Below are 23,830 nucleotides of genomic sequence, written 5' to 3'. Positions count from 1 at the left end.
GGAACCTGTAAAACTGGTGAGCTGTGGGTTTTGAAACAATGTCATCTCAAGTAAGTTTTATTAAAATTTAAGCTGAAGCAAGGATTTATTTGTTGACTATAAGGAGATTTATTGTAGCTGTGGTTTCTGTTTGTGTCTTTCTCTTCAGTACTTGGACCATGAGACTGCAGCAGCCACATTCATCGACAGTGGTGGACAGTTTGTTTTCTCCCAGGTGACAGGAATTAGCCGGAATCCTTACTGTGGCTATGAGCACCAGACTCTGTCCAGCCGGGAGCGCCTGGAGGAGGACTCCTTGTTGGCCGCCTTACAGTGGCAGGTGCCTGATGTGGGTCCAGTCCCCTTTTTGAAGAGCACTGACCCTTCTTCCAGCTACTTTGTCATCTTGAACTCTGCAGCCTTCTTCAAGGTGGGAAGCCAGCTAGAGGTGCTGGTTCATGTACAGGATTTTCAAAGAAAGCCCAAGAAGTATGGTGGAGACTACCTGCAGGCCAGAATCCACTCCCCTAAGCTGCAGGCAGGGGCCGTGGGTAGAGTGGTGGACTACCAGAATGGGTTTTACAAGGTCTTTTTTACTCTGCTCTGGCCAGGCAGAGTTAAAGTGTCCATATCTCTGGTCCACCCCAGTGAAGGGATCAGAGTTCTTCAGAACCTACAGGAAGAGAAACCAGACAGGGTCTATTTCAAGAGCCTCTTCCGTTCAGGAAGAATTTCTGAAACTACAGAGTGTAACGTGTGTCTTCCTGGGAGTCTTCCTCTGTGCAACTTTACGGATCTCTATACCGGAGAACCCTGGTTCTGCTTCAAACCAAAGAAGCTCCCTTGCAGTAGCAGAATTAACCATTTCAAGGGCGGATACCTGAAGGGCCTCCTAACTGCTGCAGAGAATGCTTTCTTCCAGAGGTACATGCTCCTTGCTGTAGGGGGTAATTTAATAGGTCCCTTTCCATTGTCTTTGTCCTACTTAGGAGACTTTCTTGTTTTGGTTATGTGCTTCTTATATCTTTCTGAACTTGGCCCAATTCAGGAGAGGTGGTAAGAAAATAAATATTTATATTTTGTGATTAGCGTGCTTATTTCAGTTCAAATTAATGACCTTAAATTTTTGTTCTTTTACCTTAATATCTTTAACTTCAGAATTGCATAGCATATCTGTATAAGCAAGATCAGTTATTCACAGAACAGATAAAAAAAATCATCCAAGGACAGGGCTGCTAGAGGTCTTATAGTCAGGCTAGTGTTTTAGCTTCATGTCTAATAAACTGAAAAAAGTTTTAAGTGACATTATTAGTTGTTAAAATCATATAAACATTTATTGATAAGAAAAAGACTATGAATATGGTAACATTGCTGGATTGGTTTAATGATAAGCATGGGAAGCCAGGAATACCACAGCAAACTATATTTTTGAAGGTTAATAGTTGTTGAAATTATTGCATTCCATATAGTTCTGAAATAAAATAACATTCTTAAGGAATAAAAAGAAAAATAACATAGTCAGAAAGTACAATTATTTGAGAGAATGTAAAACATTTTTTATTTTTAAATGAAATCTATACTTTTAAAATATTCCCCTGGGCTTCCCTGGTGGCGTAGTGGTTAAGAATCCACCTGCCAATGCAGGGGACACGGGTTCGAGCCCTGGTCCGGGAAGATCCCACATGCTGCGGAGCAACTAAGCCTGTGCACCACTACTGAGCCTGTGCTCTAGAGCCCATGCTCCACAACAAGAGAAGCCACCGCAAAGAGAAGCCCACGCACTGCAACGAAGAGTAGCCCCCGCTCGCCACAACTAGGGAAAGCCTGCACGCAGCAACAAAGATCTGACGCAGCCAAAAATAAAATAAAAATTAAAAATAAATAAATTTATATAAAAAAATAATTCCCTTGTAGAGAGGGATCTTTGTTGAGTGTATCTGGGCATTCTAAAACTTTTAATGTTTTATGTCCACTCATTACTTGGTGGGGGAATAGTTCCTACCATAAGATATGTGGTCTGTAGGAGCTCCTAAAATGAAACTGATTTTTTACTTCCTGAGTCAGCTTTTGGTCGTAACAGTTTTAAGTACATATTTGATGCCATGCTTTTAGAAGGCCAGCAGAGGGAGCACTACTCCCATTGTATTCGCTGTACTGTTCTCGAGGGGACTGCCTAGTTTTTTGTGGCTCAGTATAAAAGGACTTTAGTTTTATTCTTGGATTCAGATCTTAGACACATTATTTATCAATGACTATGAGCAGATGATTTTATTTCTGTGTACTTTTTGCCTATGTATGAAGACTGTTCAGTTACCCCCTTTTATTTTATTATTTTAAATAACTTTTTTTTTTTAAGATTTTTTTTGACGTGGACCATTTTTTAAAGTCTTACTCCCTTTTAGAGTTGTGTTGTCAGTCTACTCAGTGGCTTAGCAAAGAGGAGGAAGCATAGCATGTAATTTACTGAAATTCCACGTGGAAAAAAGTGGGAAAAAGGTTAGAGAATTAAGTTAGTGTAAAATTTAAAATGTTCCTAACACTAAATCCTACCATTAAAATCAAAGAACACCTGTGAATCCAGAAGGATAAAATAATGTCTGCCCCTGCCTTTACTTGCATATCCTGGATGAGGCTGGCTGATGGTACTTTGTAGTAGAATCATTAAAAAAAATTCTACTTACCTGGAGGTTTTCCGGGAAAGCGTTTGAGGTGCCATAAGTGTTTGGAAACCAAACATTTGACAGAGTCCTGATACAGATTTTTTTTTTGCATTGTTTACTCTGTTAAAATTCTGAAATTTTGCATTAGGCTAACTGAAAAGAAAAAGAGAAAGATTGAAATTGATCATTTGAGGGATTTTTTTTAAAAAAAATTAATTAATTATTTATTTATTTATTTTTGGCTGTGTTGGGTCTTCGTTTCTGTACGAGGGCTTTCTCTAGTTGCGGCAAGCGGGGGCCACGCTTCATTGCGGTGCGCGGCCCTCTCACTATCGCGGCCTCTCTTGTTGCGGAGCACAGGCTCCAGACGCGCAGGTTCAGTAGTTGTGGCTCACGGGCCCAGTTGCTCCGCGGCATGTGGGATCTTCCCAGACCAGGGCCCGAACCCGTGTCCCCTGCATTGGCAGGCAGATTCTCAACCACTGCGCCACCAGGGAAGCCCCTTGAGGGATCTTTGAGTGTAGTATTTTGAGCTCATGGCCTGAATATGTTAAGCTACGCTCATTTTTACCTCCTTCCTTGGTGGCTCGTAATGTTGCTTAATTCAGAAAAGGATTAAGAAGCTTAGCCTTGGTCTTTGGTTCCCAAATGACAGTTGGACAATTAAGGTGATCTAATCTCTCAAGGAAAAAAAAAAAAGTGTTGGTTTTAGAAAGAACCATAGTACTTTGCTTAAAAGATTCTGATAATAAGAGAATGTCTTTTGAAAGAATGAGCTTATCATATTAAAAGCTTCCCTTTTATTTTAGCATGATTTATACTTTTTTTTCTTTCTAACTTTGTATTAAAAAAGTTCAGATCTGTAGAAACCCTGCAGGAATAACAACGGTGAGCACCCATATACCGTTAACTTAGACTCACCATTGTTATGTTTTGCCGCATTTGCTTTCTCTCTTTCTATGTGTTTATATGTGTGTATTTGTGTATAATTCTTTCCCCTCAGACCATTTGAGAGTAAGGTGCAGACATCATGGCACTGCACCCCAGGCGTATGCATCTCCTAGGACTTTCTCCAACGTATAACCATGACACAGTGATCACACTTGGGTCTTTTATCATTGACACACATTGTTATTTAATATGCAGTCTATATTCAAGTTTATCCAGTTGTCCCAATAATATCCTTTATTGCTATCTCTTTTATTTTAACTGAATCTCTGATCACACACAATCTGTTTAGTTGTCTCTTTAATCTTTTAGTCCAGAAGAGTTCTCTAACTTGTTTTGGTTTTTACGACATTGACAATTTTGATGTTGCTGTTTTTGTAGAATGTTGCCTAATTTGGATTTGCTGCTTTATTGTTTCTGCATGATTAGATTGAGAGTAAACATTTTTACAAGAAGATTACAGTGGTGAAGGTTTCTTCTTTTCCTTACCTTAAAGCTTTAAACTCATGAAAGTAGTTTTTATGTGCTCTCTTAAAGTCATGTATATTAATTGTCACTTTTATAATCCATGAAATGCTGTTATTCTCTAACATAGCCCCCTATAATTCCTTCCTTCCTTGTTGTCTGTCTCCCTCATTCATTAGAATGTCAGTGCCATGAAGGAGGAGATGCTGGGTTTTTTTTTGCTTGGCTGCACCACTTGGCTTGTGGGATCTTAGTTCCCCAACCAGGGATCGAACCTGGGCCCTCGGCAGTGAAAGCATAGCGTCCTAACCACTGGACCTCCAGGGAATTCCCGATGCTGTGTGTTTTGTTTACTGTTATATCGCTAGCAGCTAGGATAGTGCCTGGCACATAGTAGAAGCTTAAGAATTATTTAAGAACAAATCTGTTTTGAATTGATTTTTGATGAAATGAAATATCATGACTGCAAGTTCCCATATCGAGCTTGGAAAGTTAGCATTTTATTTTTTTGTTTGTTTTTGGTCTAAGTGCAAGAGGCCTAAGTATTATGACCCAGTTTCTGGAATAGTTACACCATGTTTTCAGTATACTTCTCCTGGACTCCACTGTCCCCTCCTTTTCACACAGCCCTCTATCAGATATTTTCTGAGCATGGACTCTAGTCCAGGGCCTGTGCTAAGTACTGAAGATGAAAGATGAATGGGACATAATCCATGTCTTTGAGGAGTACATGTTTTATTAAGGGGAACAGACACTACAGAGCCATAGTAATGATGAACAGAGTACATGCATGAGCACGTATCTGGGGACACATGTCCCCAGGTAGGACTCAGCTCTGGGCAAGGCCTAAGGAATCTGACATATGACTTAATGCTCCGTAGTCTTGCAGCCTGAAAACTAAGTAGTGACAAAATAGACATTCTCATCAGTGTGAGCCGTTCTCTGAGTCCAAGGGAAGTAAGTAATTCAAACAGAATTTGTCATTTTGGAGTTTGCACTCTAAGGGCGAAGCAGTGAAAAATTAAAAACTTGTTTAATTCTTATTCAGTTTATGTATCCATATAACCTGCTTATTATAATATACCTAGTTTATTAATTATCAATTTTATTGATTAACATTTATAAGAATATTTCATCTTAGCAAAGCTTTGTGAAATCCTGTCCATTTAAAAATTTGCAAATAAAGATACGTATTAGAAAATAAATGTTCCTGAATCCTAAGCTTGTTCTCTTTTTATTCCTCTTTCAAGTGGTGTCAATATCAAAATGCCAATCAACTCCAGTGGACCTGATTGGGTGACTGTGATTCCCAGGAGTATAAAAGGTAAAAAGGAATGAGCTTGATGATTTGTTGTTTTTCCTGCTAAGTGTGTTGAGGCTCTGTAGTTACACTGATGTTACAAAGCCCTTTTTTTTTTTTTTCCTTTTTAATATGCCCTGGTTACTGCTGGGCACAGTTTTAACTGTGTTTTAACAAACGTTCCAGGTGATTCTGATCCATTGGTATAGGATATTATTAAGAGTAAAAGAATGAAATTTAGAAGAGTAAATGTATGTGTTTTGTTTTTGCAGAATAGGTATAATGAGCTATAGTGACTTGTAGAAAGAAAGGATGAACATTATTAAGGAGCTTATGCAGATGGAAGGTGATCACTCCTTGGCCTTTTGGCCAAGATCAGGTGCAGATGGCAGATGAGGTCCTTTTAGCTGTTGAAAGCATGTATGTAGTATCCTACAGAGCAGATAGTGCAAACACCAACGCCACAGGGATGAGGTATATAACACATATGAACCCACCAGTGTGGGTATTGACCATATGCATGCCTTGTGTAAATGGTGGGGAAGGAGCTGCAGAGCAAGGGCCATCTAAAAGGAGCAGCCTCTCAGTTCCTACACATTGTTGCTATGCAAAAATGTAGACCCAGCACAGCCAGATCTATAGATTTTTTTCATGAAAAACCAGAAGTCAATTTTTGAATGTTAATATCTCCAGATTTCAAAACATGGCATCCAGTTAAAAACTTTAAAACTATCGTGTGGGCTAAATAAAATTTGAGGCCCAGATGCAGGCAGGACACTGTCAGTCTGTATCTCTGGTGTTCACTGTCACGTGCCACAAGAAATCCCAATCTTTTCCTAGGAAAGAGCTGTATTTGATTTACTTGAACCCAGTGAGTTACTAATTTTAGAGGGTACATATGCGAAACATCGTTAATAGAAATTGCTTACCTTTTATCTGCCTGGCCCTCAACCCCACAGCTGAGATATCAGTAAACATGGGATCACCCAGTAGTGCTGAACACCTCATATGCTCACATCTGACACCTCCGGAGGCCCCGTCCCACTACCAAATCTATCCCCCTCTTCCACAGCCCTGGTTGTCTGGCTCACCCACCTTGTGATGTCCCTGGCTGTCCAGTGGGATGGTCAGTGGGAGGAGCTTTGGATGGTTTACTTGCACCTGACAGGTCTTTGGATTCAGCCAGGAAGTGGTTGTGGGTTTGTGATGTACTATTCTGTTTAGAGAGAAGAAAGATTCAGTAACTAGTGGGGCTTTTGATGGATTTTTAGAAGAAGAAAGAAACCATGAATCGGTAGGAGCAGGGTAGCCTGGCTTTGATAAAACTGACTCGGAGCAGGTAAATAATTGGAAAGAAAAGAGAAGGACAATTACTTTATAAATCAACGAAGTCCGGCTTGGGGGAACTTCACCTAAATTCACCTTAGTGACCAGCAGGGGGCACTCAAAGATCCTAAACGAAGGGCTCACATTCTTCTTTAATTCCTTCCTTCTTCCCTCCCTCCCGGCCTTCCTCTCTTAATTCCTTCATTCCCTTTGTCCTCTTTTTAAAATCTTTTGTTTTCAGATAATTTTAGACTTAAGGAAGAGTTGTGGAAATAGTACAAAGTTCCCATATAGCCTTCACCAAGTTTCCCTTATGCTAATTTCTGATTAATTGATTGATTGATTGGCTGTGCAGAGTCTTCATTGTGGCATGCGGGCTCTCTAGTTGCGGTATGTGGGATCTTAGTTCCTGACCAGGGATCGAACCCAGGCTCCCTGCACTGGGAGTGTGGAGTCTTAACCGCTGGACCACCAGGGAAGTCCCCCCTTATGCTAACTTCTTAAGAAATCACAGAACACTTATCAGAACCAAGAATTTAACATCCATATAATGTTATTAACTAAACTATAGAGTTTATTTGGATTTCATCAGTTTTTCCACTAATGTCCTTTTTTGTTCCAGAATCCAGTGCCGATCTCACATTGCATTTAGTTGCATGTTTCCTTAGTCTTCCCTCTGTGACAGATCCTCAGGCTCTTATTGTCTTCCATGACTTTGACACTTCTGAAGAGCATTGGTCAGATGGTTTTTAAAATCTCTCTAAACTTGGGTTTGTCTAGTGTTTTCTTTTAATTGGAATGAGGTTATGCATTTTTGGAAAGAATAGGACAGAAATGATGTTGTATCCTTTTGAGGGGATACACGATGTCGATACGTATTGCTAACAATGTTAACCTTGATCACTTGGTTAAACTGGTGTCTACCCCGGTTTTCCACTGCAAACTAATTATTTTTCTTTCTTTCTTTGATGAGGGATCGAACCCTGGCCCTTGGCAGTGAAAGCATGGAGTCCTAACCACTGGACTACCAGGGAATTCCCTAAACTAATTATTTTTATCTTTGTATTTACTCAGTATTCTGGGGAGGTACTTTGAGACTGTGGTAGGCTGAATAATGGCCCCTAAAGATATCCAGATCCTAATCCCTTGAATTGGTGAATGTTACCTTATATGGCAAAAGAAACTTTACAAATGTGATTAAGTTAAGAGTTTTGAGCTGGGGGGAGATTATCTGGATTATATGAGTGGGCACTAAATGCAATCACAAGTGTCCTTTTAGGAGGGAGGCAGAGGGAGATTTCAAACAGAAGACAGAAAGCCATGTGAAGATGGAAGCAGAGAGAGATTTGAAGATGCCATGACATTGGCTTTAGAAATGGAGAAGGGGGCCATGAGCCAAAGAATATAGCTCTAGAAAAGGCAAGGGAACAAATTCTTCCCTAGCTCCTCCAGAGAGAGCGTGACTCTGCTAACACCTTGGTGTTGGCCCAGCGATACTGATTTTGGACTTCTGGCCTCAGAATTGTAAGAGAATAAAGTTGTGTTGTTTTAAGCCACTAAATTTGTGGTAATTTGTTATAGCAGCTACAGGAAACTAATACAGAGACTATGTAGACATTCTGTTTCTGCTTAAACTTTCATCTACTAATTTTAGCATTCATCATTCGATCTTCCCTGCAGCAGTTATTTCTGTGGTGTTCTAATGGTGACTTGCTGTATCTCTCATTTTTAAGACATTTATTAATTGGAATTTTTCTGTAAGGAAGAGTTGTCCCTTCTTCACCATTAATTTAATTTTATCAGTATAGACTCCTGACTATTTCATTCTTTGGATTATAATCCAATTCAGTTATTCAAATTGTTCCACTTTTGGTAGTTGAGAACTTTTTTAGTTTGGCTTCTGTGCCCTTTTGACATACTCTCATTCTTTTAATTAATTAACTTATTTTTTTTGAGCACTTCCTTACTTTACGGTACCACAGGATATTTCAGGTCCATCTTATATTTTCTTTGCCCAGGCCTTGGAAGTGTTCATAATATTTACACTTATATTATTTCACTTATGAATCCTATATTTTGAAGGTTTTGTTTTCCCTATGACATTTCATAATTTATATATTAGTTAATTGATTTTCGTACAAGGTAAAACTCTTCTCAGGTGCATATTTAGAGTCTGGTTGACTGCTTGAGATTGCCAGTGCTACCCCCGTGCATGCATAATTCCAGTCAAAAGCAAAGAAACACAGCTTTCAATTAGACTAGACTATCTTATCAAGGGCAAGCATCTGGTTTCTGACAGGCTTTTCCAGTGTCAGAATTACTACTGAATTTTTATAAGCATCTGCACTGTGGTCCTCAGACCATTATAGCCTAATGGTTTGGGACCTTGATGGCTTCTAACCTCATCAGAAACTAAACTAGAGCTCATATTTTTGGGGGAGTTTACTGAAAGTTTAGGATAGGACTAGATTTAATAGCAATAGAATAAGTATCAACATCTTTATAGCTTTTTACTATTTTCTCTGTTTATTGAAATTTATCTGATATGCAATAGATCACACAGATCATAAGCATACAGTACGATGGAGTTTTACATGTGTACATATCTTTGTAGGGTGAATTCTAAGATGACTCCCAGTGATTCATGCCCTTATATAAACCCTTCCCTTCAATTATATGACAAAGTTGACTTTAAAAAAAGAGAGATTTTCCTGGGTGGATCTGACCTAACCAGATAAGTCCTTAACAGGGACCAGGTTCTTCCAGAAGAAAGAGATTGAAAGTGTGAGAAGGATTCCATGTGAGGGAGATTCTTCATTGCTGGCTTTAAAGATGAAGGTGGCCATGGGGCAGGGAATGTAGGCAGCTTCTAGGAGCTGAAGGGCATTCCCTGGCTGACGACCAGCAAGGAAATGAGAAACTCAATCTTATAACCACAAGGAACTGAATTTGGCTAACAACTTGAACAAACTTGGAAGCAGATTTTTCTCCAGAGCCTTCAGAAAGGAACACAGCCCTGCTAACATCCTGATTTCCACCTGTGAGATCCTGAGCAGAGAACCTAGCCATACCAGGCCCTAGATTCCTGACGTGCAGAACTGTGGGAAAATAAATGCCCCTTGTTTTTAAGCCGTCAAGTCTGTGGTGATTTGTTACACAGCAATAGAAAACTAATTAACTGCCACCCAGATCAAGATATAGAATGTTTACAGCGTATAGAACATTTCCAGCGTTCTAGTATGGCCCCTTATTGTGACAACTGCACTTTCACACTATTACAGTATCGAATTTTCACAACAGCCCTTCAGAATAACTAGTAGTTTGTCCCTTTTATAGGTAATGAAACCAAGGTCCAGGTCCAGTTAACTTAGGAAATCAAAGGACTCACATCCTACGCATAACATCCAGCAAACTGATATCATTTGGGGAAAGGAAGCCCACAGCCATTTAAATAATAAATGTAGGTCTCTGTAAATGGTCCGATCTCTGCTACCTCCTGTCTCCTCAACTCTCTGAGAAACTTTGGCAAGTCACTCTGACTTGCTTTCTTCACCTCTAAAAGGTATTTGGACTAGCTATTCTCTGAGGTCCCTTTCAACATTCTCTGAATCTACAGGTGTTTCTACCGTACATAGCATTTTCATCTTTCCTTTGTAAAATGCTTAGCTTTTAGGGGACTAAAATAGAACGGAAAAAAAATCAATTTCCCAAGGTTTTGTGGGGGGAAACTCAAACCAGTATGGTTCCCAGCACTGGACGGGGCATGCCCAGAGCTTGGCAGGCTGTCCTCACTCCTTACCTCCCCGAGGTGGTCCCCGGGCACTCCTGTGCCCATGTTCCCCGGTCAGGGAATTGTTTGCCTCCATTTCTTCTCTGACTTGTCTTTCCTTCCCCTCATGAACCGTGTTCTTCCTTTGGCCAGCCTTTTACTGTTCTTCTAACTCCATGCCAGAAAATTAAGGGACCTGTGTTCACACATGTGCGCACACCTCCCACCCTTAATTCACACAGTATCCCTCTCATCCAGCTCTTTCTAGATCATTTAGGAAAATTTATCTCTGCCTTTTTCTCTCTCATTTTGTCCCATTTGTGGTCCAAATAGCCCTTATTATGGCTAATGAATGACATGGGATGATGCCCTTTGGAGGAAAATGTAAGCTGTGGGCTTTTAAAGAGAAGCCAGGACATTTTAGAGAAGCAGGGACCTTACTTGCAAATAATCAAAACTGTCCCTCCTGATTTTGCATAAAGATCTTTATATCTGCTCTTACAATCGCCTCCCTGTAAACTTCCTTCACTGTCAATGTTCAAGACAACCATAAAATTAAGTAATACCTCATGTTTGTTTTTTTAATTATTTTCATTCCACTTGTACAGTACATTAAGAGTTATATTATTGATTTAAGGGGCTTTCATATCTCAGGTATCTTATGTGAAAATGCATTCTGAGCTCCAAGCAACACTGACTTTTTAAACAACTTCAGACTGCTTGAAATCATATTAGTCAGGAAATGTTTTTGTCCCAGTTGACCATAAGAGGGCAAGGTAGGTAAACACATTTCACTTTAAAAATATGTTCTGTTATCTAGTGCTGAATGTTTAAAGAATTAATGTCAGGTTCACTAATTGATTTGCTTTGCTTGACTTAACTCTCATAGTAAATGTAATTAACATTTGAATGGAAATGGTAATTGTTTCCTGTGTGATATACCCGTTTCTTTATGACCCTTATTGTGACTTCAAAATCACTTTTAATTCCCATTCCAGTAAATGTTTTCTTTGGGCCCCAGGTGTCTGCTCAGGAGCTCTCTGGACTGTGCAGCCTTGATGTGATGATACAGTGAGGAGCTTTGGGCAAGGTGTGGTGACATGGTAAAGCCACACGTGGTAGCATGTTGAGAAATTGCTTTTGAATAAACCAAACAAGTGTTTACCCTAACCCCCATTTTTCTTTGATAATCACATTGGCCAAAAGAGCATTTAAAATTCTGTTTACTTTTCAGTTTAGACCCTGAACCTGCAAAGCATTAGCAGATACCTAAGACAAAAGATTAAGTGTGCACTGTCAAATAGGGCATCTTCTTTGAAGGGAATAAAACCAAAATAATTTTTTTTCTTTTTTTTTTTTTAACATTTTTATTGGAGTATAATTGCTTTACAACGGTGTGTTAGTTTCTGCTTCATAACAAAGTGAATCAGCTATACATATACATATATCCCCATATCTCCTCCCTCTTGCATCTCCCTCCCACCCTCCCTATCCCACCCCTCTAGGTGGACACAACACACCAAGCTGATCTCCCTGTGCTATGCGGCTGCTTCCCAATAGCTATCTATTTTACATTTGGTAGTGTATATATGTCCATACCACTCTCTCACTTTGTCTCAGCTTACTCTTCCCCCTCCCCGTGTCTGCAAGTCCATTCTCTGCGTCTGTGTCTTTATACCTGTCCGGCCCCTAGGTTCTTCAGAACCATTATTTTTATTTTTATTTTTAGAATCCATATATATGTGTTAGCATACGGTATTTGTTTTTCTATTTCTGACTTACTTCACTCTGTATGACAGACTCTAGGTCCATCCACCTCACTACAAGTAACTCAATTTTGTTTCTTTATATGGCTGAGTAATATTCCATTGTATGTATGTGCCACATCTTCTTTATCCATTCATCTGTTGATGGACACTTAAGTTGCTTCCATGTCCTGGCTATTGTAAATAGAGCTGCAGTGAACATTGTGGTACATGACTCTTTTTGAATTATAGTTTTCTCAGGGTATATGCCCAGTAGTGGGATTGCTGGGTCATATGGTAGTTCAATTTTTAGCTTTTTAAGGAACCTCCCTACTGTTCTCCATAGTGGCTGTATCAATTTACATTACCACCAACAGTGCAAGAGGGTTCCCTTTTCTCCACACCCTCTTCAGCATTTATTGTTTGTAGATTTTTTGACGATGGCCCTTCTGACTGGTGTGAGGTGATACCTCCTTGCAGTTTTGATTTGCATTTCTCTAATGATTAGTGATGTTGAGCATTCTTTCATGTGTTTGTTGGCAATCTGTATATCTTTTTTGGAAAAATGTCTATTTAGGTCTTCTGACAATTTTTTGATTGGGTTTTTTGTTTTTTTAATATTTGAGCTGCATGAGCTGTTTATATATTTTAGAGATTAATCCTTTGTCAGTTGTTTCATTTGCAAATATTTTCTCCCATTCAGAGGGTTGTCTTTTCGTCTTCTTTATAGTTTCCTTTGCTGTGCAAAAGCTTTTAAGTTTCATTAGGTCTCATTTGTTTATTTTTGTTTTTATTTCCATTTCTCTAGGAGGTGGGTCAAAAAGGATCCTGCTGTGATTTATGTCATAGAGTGCTCTGCCTATGTTTTCCTCTAAGAGTTTTATAGTGTCTGGCCTTACATTTAGGTCTTTAATCCGTTTTGAGTTTATTTTTGTGTATGGTGTTAGGGAGTGTTCTAATTTCATTCTTTTACATGTAGCTGTCCAGTTTTCCCAGCACCATTTATTGAAGAGGCTGTCTTTTCTCCACTGTATATGCTTGCCTCCTTTATCAAAGATAAGGTGACCATATGTGCGTGGGTTTATCTCTGGACTTTCTATCCTGTTCCGTTGATCTATGTCTCTGTTTTTGTGCCAGTACCAAACTGTCTTGATTACTGTAGCTTTGTAGTACAGTCTGAAGTCAGGGAGCCTGATTCCTCCAGCTCCATTTTTCTTTCTCAAGATTGCTTTGGCTATTCGGGGTCTTTTGTGTTTCCATACAAATTGTGAAATTTTTTTTCTAGTTCTGTGGAAAATACCAGTGGTAGTTTGATAGGGATTGCATTGAATCTGTAGATTGCTTTGGGTAGTAGAGTCATTTTCACAATGTTGATTCTTCCAGTCCAAGAACATGGTATATCTCTCCATCTATTTGTATCATCTTTAATTTCTTTCATCAGTGTCTTGTAGTTTTCTGCATACAGGTCTTTTGTCTCCTTAGGTAGGTTTATTCCTAGGTATTTTATTCTTTTCGTTGCAATGGTAAATGGGAATGTTTCCTTAATTTCTCTTTCAGATTTTTCATCCTTAGTATATAGGAATGCAAGAGATTTCTGTGCTTTAATTTTGTATCCTGCTACTTTACCAAATTCATTTATTAGCTCTAGTCTTTTTCTGGTACCATCATTAGGATTCTCTATGAATACTATCATGTCATCTGCAAATAGGGACAGCTTTACTTCTTACTTCTTCTTTTCTGATTTGGATTCCTTTTATTTCTTTTTCTTCTATGATTGCTGTGGCTAAAACTTCCAAAACTATGTTGAATAATAGTGGTGAGAGTGGACAACCTTGTCTTTTTCCTGATCTTAGAGGAAATGATTTCAGTTTTTCACTATTGAGAATGATGTTAGCTGTGGGTTCGTCATATATGGCCTTTATTATGTTGAGGTAAGTTCCCTCTATGCCTACTTTCTGGAGGGTTTTTATCGTAAATGGGTGCTGAATTTTGTCCAAAGCTTTTTCTGCATCTATTGAGATGATCATATGGTTTTTCTCCTTCAATTTGTTAATATGGTTTATCACATTGATTGATTGGTTGATTGATTGATTTTGGCTGTGTTGGGTTTTTGTTCCTGGGCATGGGCTTTCTCTAGTTGGGGTGAGCGGGGGCTACTCTTTGTTGTGGTGTGCGGGCTTCCCATTGCGGTGGCTTCTCTTGTTGCGGAGCGTGGGCTCTAGGTGCGTGGGCTTCAGTAGTTGTGGCACGCAGGCTCAGTAGTTGTGGCTCGTGGGCTCTAGAGTGCAGGCTCAGTAGTTGTGATGCACAGGCTTAGTTGCTCCACGGCATGTGGGATCTTCCCGGACCAGGGCTCGAACCTGTGTCCCCTGCATTGGCAGGCAGATTCTTAACCACTGGGCCACCAGGGAAGTCCCTATCACATTGACTGATTTGCGTATATTGAAGAATCCTTTCATTCCTGGGATAAACCCCACTTAGTCATAGTGTGTGATCCTTTTAATGTGCTGTTGGATTCTGTTTGCGAGTATTTTGTTGAGGATTTTTGCATCTATGTTCATCAGTGATATTGGCCTGTAGTTTTCTTTTTTGTGACATCTTTGTTTGGTTTTGGTATCAGGGTGATGGTGGCCTCATAGAATGAGTTTGGGAGTGTTCCTCCCTCTGCTATATTTTGGAAGAGTTTGAGAAGGATAGGTGTTAGCTCTTCTCTAAATGTTTGATAGAATTCGCCTGTGTAGCCATCTCGTCCTGGGCTTTTGTTTGTTGGAAGATTTTAATCACAGTCTCAATTTCAGTGCTTGTGATTGGTCTGTTTATATTTTCTATTTCTTCCTGGTTCAGTCTCGGAAGGTTGTGCTTTTTTAAGAATTTGTGCATTTCTTCCAGGTTGTCCATTTTATTGGCATATAGTTGCTTGTAGTAATCTCTCATGATTCTTTGTATTTCTGCAGTGTCAGTTGTTACTTCTCCTTTTTCATTCCTAATTCTGTTGATTTGAGTCTTCTCCCTTTTTTTCTTGATGAGTCTGGCTAATGGTTTATCAATTTTGTTTGGCTTCTCAAAGAACCAGCTTTTAGTTTTACTGATCTTTGATATTCTTTCCTTCATTTCTTTTTCATTTTTTTCTGATCTGATCTTTATGATTTCTTTCCTTCTGCTAACTTTGGGGTTTTTTTTTGTTCTGCTTTCTCTAATTGCTTTACGTGTAAGGTTAGGTTGTTTATTTGAGATGTTTCTTGTTTCTTGAGGTAGGATTGTATTGCTATAAACTTCCTTCTTAGAACTGCTTTTGCTGCATCCCATAGGTTTTGGGTCATCGTGTTTTCATAGTCATTTGTTTCTAGGTAGTTTTTGATTTCCTCTTTGATTTCTTCAGTGATCTCTTGGTTATTAAGTTGTGTACTGTTTAGCCTCCATGTGTTTGTATTTTTTACAGATTTTTTCCTGTAATTGATATGTAGTCTGATAGCGTTGTGGTCAGAAAAGATACTTGGTACAATTTCAATTTTCTTAAATTTACCAAGGCTTGATTTGTGAGCCAAGATAGGATCTGTCCTGGAGAATGTTCCATTAGCACTTGAGAAGAATGTGTATTCTGTTGTTTTTGGATGGAATGTCCTATAAATATCAATTAAGTCCATCTTGTTTAATGTATCATTTAAAGCTTGTGTTTCCTTATTTATTTTCATTTTGGATGATCTCTCCATTGGTGAAAGTGGAGTGTTAAACTCCACTACTATGATTGTGTTACTGTCGATTTCCTCTTTTATGGCTGTTAGCATTTGCCTTATGTATTGAGGTGCTCCTATGTTGGGTGCATACATATTTACAATTGTTATATCTTCTTCTTGGTTTGACCCCTTGATCATTATGTAGCGTCCTTCTTTGTCTCTTGTAATAGTCTTTATTTTAAAGTCTATTTTGTCTGATATGAGAATTGCTACTCCAACTTTCTTTTTATTTCCATTGACATGGAATATCTTTTTCCATCCCCTCACTTTCATTCTGTATGTGTCCCTAGGTCTGAAGTGGGTCTCTTGTAGACAGCATATATACGGGTCTTGTTTCTGTATCCATTCAGCCAGTCTATGTGTTTTGGTTGGAGCATTTAATCCATTTACATTTAAGGTAATTATCGATATATATGTTCCTATTACCATTGTCTTAACTGTTTTGGGTTTGTTTTTGTAGGTCTTTTCCTTGTCTTGTGTTTCCTGCCTAGAGAAGTTCCTTTAGCATTTGTTGTAAAGCTGGTTTGGTGGTGCTGAATTTTCTTAACTTTTGCTTGTCTGTAAAGGTTTTAATTTCTCTGTCAAATCTGAATGAGATCCTTGCTGGGTAGAGTAGTCTTGGATGTAGGTTTTCCCCTTATATCACTTTAAGTATGTCCTGCCACTCCCTTCTGCCTTGCAGAGTTTCTGCTGAAAGATCAGCTGTTAACCTTATGGGGATTCCCTTGTATGTTATTTGTTGTTTTTCCCTTGCTGCTTTTAATATTGTTTCTTTGTATTTAATTTTTGATAGTTTGATTAACATGTGTCTTGGCATGTTTCTCCTTGGATTTATCCTGTATGGGACTCTCTGTGCTTCCTGGACTTGATCGACTATTTCCTTTCCCATATTAGGGAAGTTTTTAACTATAATCTCTTTAAATATTTTCTCAGTCCCTTTGTTTTTCTCTTCTTCTTCTGGGACCCCTATATTTCGAATGTTGGTGCGTTTACTGTTGTCCCAGAGGTCTCTAAGACTGTCCTCAATTCTTTTCATTCTTTTTTCTTTATTCTGCTGTGCAGTAGTTATTTCCACTATTTTATCTTCCAGGTCACTTATCCATTCTCCTGTCTCAGTTATTCTGCTATTGATTCCTTCTAGAGGATTTTTAATTTCATTTATTGTGTTGTTCATCATTGTTTGTTTGCTCTTTAGTTCTTCTAGGTCCTTGTTAAACGTTTCTTGTATTTTCTCCATTCTATTTCCAAGATTTTGGATCAACTTTACTGTCATTATTCTCAATTCTTTTTCAGGTAGACTGAGTATTTCCTCTTCGTTTGTTTGGTCTGGTGGGTTTTTAGCTTGCTCCTTCATCTGCTGTGTGTTTGTCTGTCTTCTCATTTTGCCTAGCTTACTCTGTTTGGGGTCTCCTTTTTGCAGGCTGCAAGTTCGTAGTTCCTGTTGTTTTTGGTGTCTGCCCGCAGTGGGTAAGATTGGTTCAGTGCATTGTGTAGGCTTCCTGGTGGAGGGGACTAGTGCCTATGTTCTGGTGGTTGAAGCTGGATCTTGTCTTTCTTATAGGCAGGACTGTGTCCGGTGGTGTGTTTTGGGGTGTCTGTGACCTTATTATGATTTTAGGCAGCCTCTCTGCTAATGGGTGGGGTTGTGTTCCTCTCTTGCTAGTTGTTTGGCATAGGGTGTCCAGCACTGTAGCTTGCTGTCATTGAGTGGAGCTGGGTCTTAGCATTGAGATGGAGATATCTGGGAGAGCTCTCACTGACTGATATTACGTGGGGCCAGGAGGTCTCTGGTGGACCAATGTCCTGAACTCAGCTCTCCCACCTCAGAGGCTCAGGCCTGACACCCGGCTGGAGCACTGAGAACCTGTGAGCCACATGGCTCAGAAGAAAAGGGAGAAAAAAAGAAAGAAAGAAAGAAAGAAAAAATTAAAATAAAAAATTAAAAAATAATTATTAAAAATAAAAAAATTAAAAAGTAATAAAAAAAAGAAAAAAAAGAAAGAAAGAAGAGAGCAACCAAACCAAAAAACAAATCCACCAATAATGAGAAGCGCTAAAAATTATACTAAAATAAACAACAACAAAAAAACGGACAGACAGAACCGTAGGACAAGTGGTAAAAGCAAAGCTATACAGGCAAAATCACACACAGAAGCATACACATACACACTCACAAAAAGAGAAAAAGGAAAAAAAAATCTATATATTAAAAAAAAAAGAGGAAGAGAGCAATCAAATCAATAAACAAATCTACCAATGATAATAATCTCTAAATACTAAACTAAGATAAACATAAAGCCAGAAACAAATTAGATGCAGAAAGCAAACCCCAAGTCTACAGTTGCTCCCAAAGTCCACCTCCTCAATTTGGGATGCTTTGTTGTCTATTCAGGGATTCCACAGATGCAGGGTACATCAAGTTGATTGTGGAGATTTAATCCGCTGCTCCTGAGGCTGCTGGGAGAGATTTCCCTTTCTCTTCTTTGTTCGCACAGCTCCCGGGGTTGAGCTTTGGATTTGGACCCGCCTCTGCATGTAGGTCGCCTGAGGGCATCTGTTCTTCGCTCACACAGAACGGGGTTAAAGGACCAGCTGCTTCGGGGGCTCTGGCTCACTCAGGCCGGGGGAGGGAGGGGAATGGATGCGGGGCGAGCCTGCGGCGGCAGAGGACAGCATGACGTTGCAGCAGCCTGAGGCGCGCCATGCGTTCTCCCAGGGAAGTTGTCCCTGGATCACGGGACCCTGGCAGTGGCGGGCTGCACAGGCTCCTGGGAGGGGCGGTGTGGAGAGTGACCTGTGCTCGCACACAGGCTTCTTGGTGGCGGCAGCAGCAGCCTTAGCGTTTCATGCCCGTCTCTGGGGTCCGCGCTGATAGCCGCGGCTCGCGCCCGTCTCTGGAGCTCGTTTAGGCGGTGCTCCGAATCCCCTCTCCTTGCGCACCCCAAACAATGGTCTCTTGCCTCTTAGGCAGTTCTAGAGTTTTTCCCGGACTCCTTCCCGGCTACCTGTGGTGCACTAGCCCCCTTCAGGTTGTGTTCACGCCGCCAACCCCAGTCCTCTCCCTGCGGTCCGACCAAAGCCCGAGCCTCAGCTCCCAGCCCCCGCCCGCCCCGGCGGGTGAGCAGACAAGCCTCTCGGGCTGGTGAGTGCTGCTCGGCGCCGAGCCTCCGTGCGGGAGTCTCTCTGCTTTGCCCTCCGCACCCCTGTTGCTGCGCTCTCCTCCGCGGCTCCGAAGCTTCCCCCCTCTGCCACCCACAGTCTCCGCCCGCGAAGGGGCTTCCTAGTGTGTGGAAACCTTTCCTCCTTCACAGCTCCCTCCCACTGGCGCTGGTCCCATCCCTATTCTTTTGTCTCTTTTTTTTCTTATTTCTTTTGCCCTACCCAGGTACGTGGGGAGTTTCTTGCCTTTTGGGAGGTCTGAGGTCTTCTGCCAGCGTTCAGCCGGTGTTCTGTAGGAGTTGTTCCACATGTAGATGTATTTCTGATGTATTTGTGGGGAGGGAGGTGATCTCCACATCTTACTCCTCCGCCATCTTGAAGGTCTCCTTCCAAAATAATTTTGAGTATGGAGATAATATCAAGAAGTCAAAGAAGCTGAAAATAGTCACAAATAGGAGACTCACTTAAATTTAAATTTCTGAGTCATATTTAAATTTAAATTTAAATTTCTGAGCATTTGGATTTTAAATTGTGATTTAACAGGTGAGACTATAAAATTACTGGAATATGATCAAGATTTCAACTTTGGGGTGTGTAAGGGAGTGATATAAAATGATTGGTGGTTTTTTGAAGATTGCAGATTTGAATAATAAGTGTTAGAAATGAGTAAATGTACTCTTTCAGGAAAAAAGCCAAAAAGAAAGATATCTATAAACATCTCTTTTTGAGAGGCGATGTAACACAGGGGTTAAGTGCGTGGGCTTGGGGGCTCACCAGCTTGGATTAGATCCTGGCTTTGCTACATACTAGCTCTGGATCAAGTTGCTTAAATGTTTTGAAAGTTAGGGATAATAGGACCTACCTTAAAGGGTTATTGTGAGCATCCCATGAGATAATAAATTTAATTGCTCAGAACAGTGTCTGGTGCAGAGTAAACCTGCAAGAAATATTAGGCATCCCTGTTGAAGCATGTAAAGCGTGCCATTTTCACAGTGGCATTTTCTGAGGGAGGTGTTATGGCAGAAAGGTGTTGACTCTCCCTGTGAAAGGTATCCCGGCACTTGTGTTACCATGTGTAGCTAGGCTACAGCCATGAGTACACACTGCTGATGCAATTTTAATATTGTTCATTGTGCATAAAGACTTCTGAACCTTTTGTGTTACGGGCAGTAAATCTTTAGACTGTGTGTCATTGGTTTGTTTTCTGTATTCAGTGGTGGTTTTCTGAGTTAATATTTGGTTGTAGGACCCATGGATTGAAACTTTTCTTTTTAATGGGCTGAGAAACAGTGTGGACTAATATTATTATGCATATGTAAAATATGAATTTAAATTTTTACTTGCCTCACAGGCATTTGGATGAGAAGTTCTTCTCCTGTTCTGGGATAATGCTGGACAATGCTTAGATCTACACATTTCCTTGGTTTTTGCCTGCCTTTATTTTTGGCTTTGAGAAAAACATGCATAATCAGAGGGAATGATCAACGTCCCCTTTCCCCTTTGAGGGTGTCCACAAACACCCTCACACCCACTCAGATCTTCCTATTTTTGTGCAAAGGAGAACTTTTTGTAGGAGGGGGAAAGTCTGGGATTTCTTTGAGATGTGATGGCAGGAAATGTTATCCGTAGCCAGCAAGCTAACAAACGTAGGGACATAATTGTGTTTCTTGGAACATTTTTTATGTATGGTTTGTTGGAGGAGAATTCCAGAATATCTTTTTTTTTTTTTTTTTCCAGAAACCAACAACTTAGAACTCTCTCAAGGCTTAGGAACTTTTCCTTCTGGCTATTATTACAGAAATCAGTGGAGGCCCAGAAAGTTTAAGATGCGCCAGTTTAATGACCCTGACAACATTACAGAATGCTTACAGAGGAAAGTGGTGTATTTATTTGGTGACTCGACAATCAGGCAATGGTTTGAATACCTCACTACATTTGTTCCAGGTTGGTACTTTGCTTTTTGTTTCATAACTCTTTCCCACACATACAAAATTCAGCTTTGAAATAAGCAGACCCAGTCCGGTGCCTGAAGAAAGGCATCAGGTGAGGAAGCAGTTATTTCTCTGTAGGACTGAAGAGGTGTCCTAACCTTGGAGAGATGAGTGATAGTTTCTGATCAATGGTGGGGCTGTGACGCATCGATGAAAGCACTGGCTGCTTGTTGAATTTCATACCACTCATGAGCTGTGTGACCCTGGACGAGTCATGTACTTCTCAGGGCTTCACTTCTCCAAGTGTGAGCTGAGGCAGCAGGGCACCATCACCTCACAGGTGTCTTTCACTTCTAGCATTCTGGGCTGTGAGATAGAAGTGAACATTTCCAGTTGTTTCTCTTCTAGTTCTGTTTGGTCCAACTCCAAGTTTATCATAGATTTAAGTGGAAGGAGGCAGCGAAACTGTCGCCCATTTTAATGCATCCGTGCAGCAGAGCCGTCCCTGCTCACCCCTTGGGCCGTCCATTGGTGTGACTCTGAGGTGGAGCTGCCTCCCAGCAAGGGAGAGTCTGGTCAGTCCCAGTCTTCTTAGCTTCCTGGTCTCCCTGCTGGGCTCTGGGGCAGCTCTCCAGACTTGGAATAAAACCCCACTCATTGGAGGGCCATCCCTTCTTCACAGTGGGCCTTTTCCTCTTCCTGGAAGTGGTGTGGATGGAGTGAGGAGGGATGGATTCAGGGCAGCAGGACTAAAGGCTCCGCTTAGAGTTTAGAGAGCTGATGAATAGTTCTGTGGGAACTGGGTGTTTTTGTTTGTTTGTGTGTTTTTAATTTTTTTTTTTAAACTTTTTATTTTTGGAGTATAGCCGATTAACAATGTTGTGATAGTTTCAGGTGCGCCGCAAAGCAACTCTGCCATACATATACATGTATCCATCCTCCCCCAAACTCCCTTCCCATCCAGGCTGCCACGTAACATCGAGCAAAGGGAACTGTTTTTGATGGCTGTTTATGGACAGGGCTTTTCATAAAGCAAATTCCCACAGTTGGGAGTGGTTGTGTGTGATGTTTTTCTTTTTTCTCTTTTATTTATTACATCAACTTAGTTTCACATTTAACTTTTAGAAGGAAAGGAGGAAGTAGATATGACCCCCCAAAATAGAAAGTTAATTCCATTTTTGATTTGCTTGCTTTTTTATTGAAACAGACATACCAGAGTTCTAGTTGATAAAGCATAAGTTAAAAAGCAGGAGAAGGGAAATCATTTGTATGGCATGATGCTAGGCACAGTTTGGTGCTGACCAGGCAGGGCCCTCCAGGAGCCTGTAGTTGCTTGATTCTTTTTTTTACTAGATTTATTTTATTTATTTATTTTTGGGCTGCGTGCGGGCTTTCTCTAGTTGCAGTGAGTGGGGGCTACTCTTCATTGCGGTGTACGGTCTTCTCATTGCGGTGGCTTCTCTTGTTGCAGAGCACAGGCTCTAGGCACGCAGGCTTCAGTAGTTGTGGCACACGGGCCTCGGTAGTTGTGCTCGCGGGCTCTAGAGCACAGGCTCAGTAGTTGTGGCGCACAGGCTTAGTTGCTCCGCGGCATGTGGGATCTTCCCGGACCAGGGCTTGAACCTGTGTCCCCTGCATTGGCAGGCGGATTCTTAACCACTGCGCCACCAGGGAGGCCCCAGTTGCTTGATTCTTAAGTTCTAATGACGTAGCTTGGTATTTCCTTTCATAGCAATGATCACATTGCGTGTCTTGATCATTTTCCACCCTACCCTTTGCAGACAGATCTTTACCCGATAAAACCTTGTGTTGGGCTTGATCTTAATCAAAAGAAAGAATGGTTAATTGAGCTTTTATTCAATTTAAGTGGGGCCACATGCTAAGTAGTAATGAATTAGGTATGAGAATCTAGAAGAGGAGGCTGGGAACTCATGGAGAAAAAAGTGAAACCTTGACTTTAACCCTAAAGAGTAAATAATATGGGACAATTATAGTTTGATGTTACTTCTTCAGAATTGACTGTAAACTCCTTGAGGGCAAGGACTGTGACTTACCCATCTGAGCATTGCTGGCTTTTTTTTTTTTTAAAGCTGGGAAACTATTCTAATTTATTTTATTATTTTTTTATTTGATTTTTTTTCTTTTTGGCCGTGCCATGAGGGATCTTAATTCCCTGACCAGGGATTGAACCCATGCCCCCTGCAGTGGAAGTGTGGAGTCTTAACCATTGGACCGCCAGCAAAGTCCTGCATTGTTGGCTTATAGCACAATAGTGCTGGCACGGAATAGGTGCTTAGGAAATGTGAATTCAGTTTGGCTGCCAAGGGTTACTTAATCTGGTCTGTGTGAGGCACTTATAGGAATATTTAGGGATATGAGACAGACCCTCTTTCCTCATGGGGTGAATGTTCAGTGATGAATTGTACAGCCTTCTTGAGGAGTAATAAGGGAGAATAATCATTGATTCCTGGGATCTTCAGAGAGCAGGACTTGGAAACACAACTTAGATAAAGTAGAGGGAGAGAAGGGAATTCTAACTTGTGCTGCTGTGTTTGTTATGACAGAGAGAGAGAAGTTTTCTAAGACATAAACAGGGTTTTCCATCCATAGGGTGAAATTGAAAGTCAAAAGAAGCGTGGTTGCTTCTTTCTTTTGCTTATTTCAAAAAGAGGTATTTGGTTACTATTATGTGTTTGTAAAAAAGCAGAAGTTATAGTTCTTGACCTGGAAGAAATAATATTGATCTGTTAGAACAGTAATGTGTAAATGCCAAATCGATGTTTAGATATTCAACAGTCAGTGCAAACAGGAAGG

The 23,830-nt window shown here is 40.5% G+C and overlaps 1 protein-coding gene across 3 annotated transcripts in view; it reads left to right on the top strand.

The window, feature by feature from the left end:
* Positions 1 to 23,830, top strand: part of NXPE3 (neurexophilin and PC-esterase domain family member 3) — a 54,367-nt gene that overhangs the window by 28,697 nt on the left and 1,840 nt on the right. For 2 of the 3 annotated variants that reach the window (XM_036851818.1, XM_036851819.1), the window contains 3 exons: positions 149 to 903; positions 5,303 to 5,376; positions 20,823 to 21,029. In XM_036851818.1, the coding sequence (XP_036707713.1) occupies positions 149 to 903; positions 5,303 to 5,376; positions 20,823 to 21,029 (1,036 nt within the window). The remainder of the gene's footprint in view (positions 1 to 148; positions 904 to 5,302; positions 5,377 to 20,822; positions 21,030 to 23,830) is intronic. The other variant, XM_036851820.1, reaches the window with a different exon arrangement.

Source organism: Balaenoptera musculus, chromosome 4, assembly GCF_009873245.2.
Source record: "Balaenoptera musculus isolate JJ_BM4_2016_0621 chromosome 4, mBalMus1.pri.v3, whole genome shotgun sequence".
Lineage (NCBI taxonomy): Eukaryota > Metazoa > Chordata > Mammalia > Artiodactyla > Balaenopteridae > Balaenoptera > Balaenoptera musculus.
This window is presented reverse-complemented; position numbering and strand designations above follow the sequence as displayed.